Source organism: Chiloscyllium plagiosum, chromosome 37 (assembly GCF_004010195.1).
Source record: "Chiloscyllium plagiosum isolate BGI_BamShark_2017 chromosome 37, ASM401019v2, whole genome shotgun sequence".
Taxonomy (NCBI): Eukaryota; Metazoa; Chordata; class Chondrichthyes; order Orectolobiformes; family Hemiscylliidae; genus Chiloscyllium; species Chiloscyllium plagiosum.
The window spans coordinates 18,314,478-18,317,558 of record NC_057746.1 but is presented as its reverse complement, the minus strand read 5'-3'; the positions used below and the strand labels follow the sequence as shown (position 1 = coordinate 18,317,558).

The window sequence follows — 3,081 nt, the reverse complement described above, 5'->3', positions numbered from 1 at the left end:
AATAGACAAAGTCTTTTCCCTGGCGTCAGGGAGTCCAGAACTAGAGGGCATAGGTTTCGGGTGAGAGAGGAAAGATATAAAAGAGACCTAAGGGGCAACTATTTCACACAGAGGGTAGTACGTGTATGGAATGAGTTGCCAGAGGATGTGGTGAAGGCTGGTACAATTGCAACATTTTAGAGGAATTTGGATGCGTATATGAATAGGAAGGGTTTGGAGGGATATGGGCTGGGTGCTGGCGGGTGGGACTAGATTGGGTTGGGATATCTGGTCAGCATGGATCGAAGGGTCTGTTTCCATGCTGTACATCTCTATGACTCTATGACTCTAAATAGGCCTTACTGAATTGCCCACGGTGTTCGGGGATGTGCAGGTTAGCTGCATTATGGGAATGTGTTGGCGGGTGGGTCGGTGGGGTGCATTTCATGGCCTTTAGGGCGATGTGAGAATGTAAGTTGTTGCTATGTGAGTAACCTGGCTCTCCTTTTTTTGCAGTCCCCACAGAGCCTCAGCGAGGAGACAGTGGACGGGGCCGTTTATTCAGTGTCACAGCGGCAAGTGCAGCTTCAACAGGCGGCGAGCAAGGGGCAGCAATGGCTGGGGGTAAGCAAATCTTCTCGGCTGCGTCCCTTGCGCTCGGTGTTGGGATATCCATCCCACGCTGGTTATCCATTTGACCTCAGGCACCCCTGGCTGGTAGAACTACCCCTGTGCTCCTGTTTACCAGCCAGAACCAGAACAGGCTGCCTGAGCAGCAGCCCATCGAGCAGTCATGGCTCCCTATCCCGAACTGCTCTTCTGGCTGGTAAGCTGTTGTCAAACCTGCAAGGAAAGATTGACGAGGTTGCTGCCGGGGTTGGAGAGCTATCGGGAGAGGCTGAATAGGCTGGGGCTGTTTTTCCCTGGAGCGGCGGAGGCTGAGGGGTGACCTTATAGAGGTTTATAAAATCATGAGGGGCATGGACAGGGTGAATAGACGTGGTCTGTTCCCCTGGGGTAGGAGAGTCCCATTGGGAATTTCCTTCCTGTATTTACCCTGCCTAGTCCGATTGAAGTTTAGAGATTTCGAAGAGACTCTGCCTCCCCCTTATATTTTTCTCTAAATTCGACTGAATGTAACCCTAAATGATCCAGTCTCTCTTCACCCCTGCCATCCCAGGAGTTAGTCCAGTAAACCTTCACTGGCCTCCCTCCACAGCCAGGAACATCTTTCCTCAGATACGGAGACAAAACCTGTACACAGTATTCCACGTGTGGTCTCAGCAATTGCCAGCAAGACATCCCTGTACCTGACTGCTCTTCACTGCCCACCGCACCTTACTCTCAGCGCGTGGTGTACAAGGGCACCCAGGTTTTGTTGCACCTCCCCGTTTCTCGATCCGTCACCAATCAGACAACGATCTACCTTTCGCTCCCAAAGTGGATAACCTCGCATTTATCCGCATTATTATTTCACCTGCCGTGTGTCCACCCCACTCACGTAGCTTGGCCTAAGTCACACTGATGCATCTCTGCCAACCACCTCACAGCTCACCCAGCTTTGTGTGGTCAGCTAACGTGGAGGTAGCCCATTCAGTTCCATAAGACATCAGAGCAGAAATAAGGCTATTCAGCCCATCGAGTCTGGTCCGCCACTCAAGCACAGCTGATCGGCTTTTCAACCCCATTCTCCTGCTTTTTTCCCATAAACCTTTGATCCCCTAAACAATCAAGAAACTATCTATCTCTCTTAAATATACTTCATGACCTGACCTCCCCAGTCTTCTGTGGCAGTGAATTCCATACATTCCCCACTCTCTGGCTAAAGAAGTTTCTCCTTATCTCAGTTCTAAAAGGTCTTGCCTTTACTCTATGGCTGTGTCCTTGGGTCCTGGTCTGTCCTACCAATGGAGACATCTTCCCAATATCCACTATGTCCAGGCCTTTCAGTATTCTGTAAGTTTCAATTAGATCCCTGCCTCATCTAAGTTATTAATATATTATTATGATTAGCTCAGGCTCGAGCACTGATCCCTGTGGTACCCAGTTAGTCACTGCCTGCCACTCATGGTGGCTCAGTGGTTAGCACTGCTGCCTCACAGCATCTAGGTTCGATTCCAGCCTCGGGGCGACTGTCTGTGTGGAGTTTGCACATTCTCCCAGTGTCTGCGTGGGTTTCCTCCAGGTGCTCCGGTTTCCTCCCACAGTCCACAGATGTGCGAATTGGCCATGCTAAATTGCCCCGCAGTGTTAAATGCATTACTCAGCGGGAAATGGGTCTGGGTGGGTTACTCTTCAGAGGGTCGGTGTGGACTGGTTGGGCCGAATGGCCTGTTTCCATACTGTAGGGAATCTAATCTAATCTAATCACTCAGAAAAAGATGCATTTGTTCCTACTGTTTCCTGTCTGCCACCCAGTTCTCTATCTATATCAGTATACCACCCCCAATCCCATTACATGTTAGACTCTTCAGTCAGGCTGCAAGTGGACTCAGAAAGGTGGAGGCCTATTCAGCCTCTCCCTATAGCTCCAACCCTGGCAACATCCTCGTCGATCTTTACTGCACCCTTTCAAGTTTCTCCACATCCTTCCTATAGCAGGGAATTGAATGCAGTATTCCAAAAGTGGCCTAACCAATGTCCTGAACATCTGCAACACGACCTCCCAACTCCTACACTGGAGTGCTGCTCATTCAAATATACTTGGTCACCAGGAGCTGTAACAAAAGTCTTTTAAATCCTTCAGCACGACATGCCCCACGTCTTATTCAAATGACAGGGAAATATCACTTGCTTGAATGTAAGGTGCGGTGGGCAGTGAAAAGCAGTCGGGTACAGGAGCACGGATGTCTTGCTGGCAATTGCTGAGACCACACGTGGAATACTGTGTGCAGGTTTTGTCTCCGTATCTGAGGAAGGATGTTCCTGGCTGTGGAGGGAGTGCAGTGAAGGTTTACCAGACTAATTCCTGGGATGGCAGGGCTTGAAGCGAGACTGGATCATTTGGGTAATTATCATCTCATTCAGCACTGCTGAAGGTAAAAGGCCCTCCGCTGCGTCTGGGGCTGTTTGGGAAGGATGGACAAACAGCAAGCATCAGTA

General features: G+C 49.9%; 1 protein-coding gene across 1 annotated transcript in view; it reads left to right on the top strand.

Annotated features, from left to right (window-relative positions):
- LOC122541250 (ral guanine nucleotide dissociation stimulator-like) overlaps window positions 1-3,081 on the top strand; it is a 206,856-nt gene that overhangs the window by 121,346 nt on the left and 82,429 nt on the right. The window contains exon 2 of the mRNA XM_043677867.1: window positions 496-603. Coding sequence (XP_043533802.1) covers window positions 496-603 — 108 coding nt within the window. The remainder of the gene's footprint in view (window positions 1-495; window positions 604-3,081) is intronic.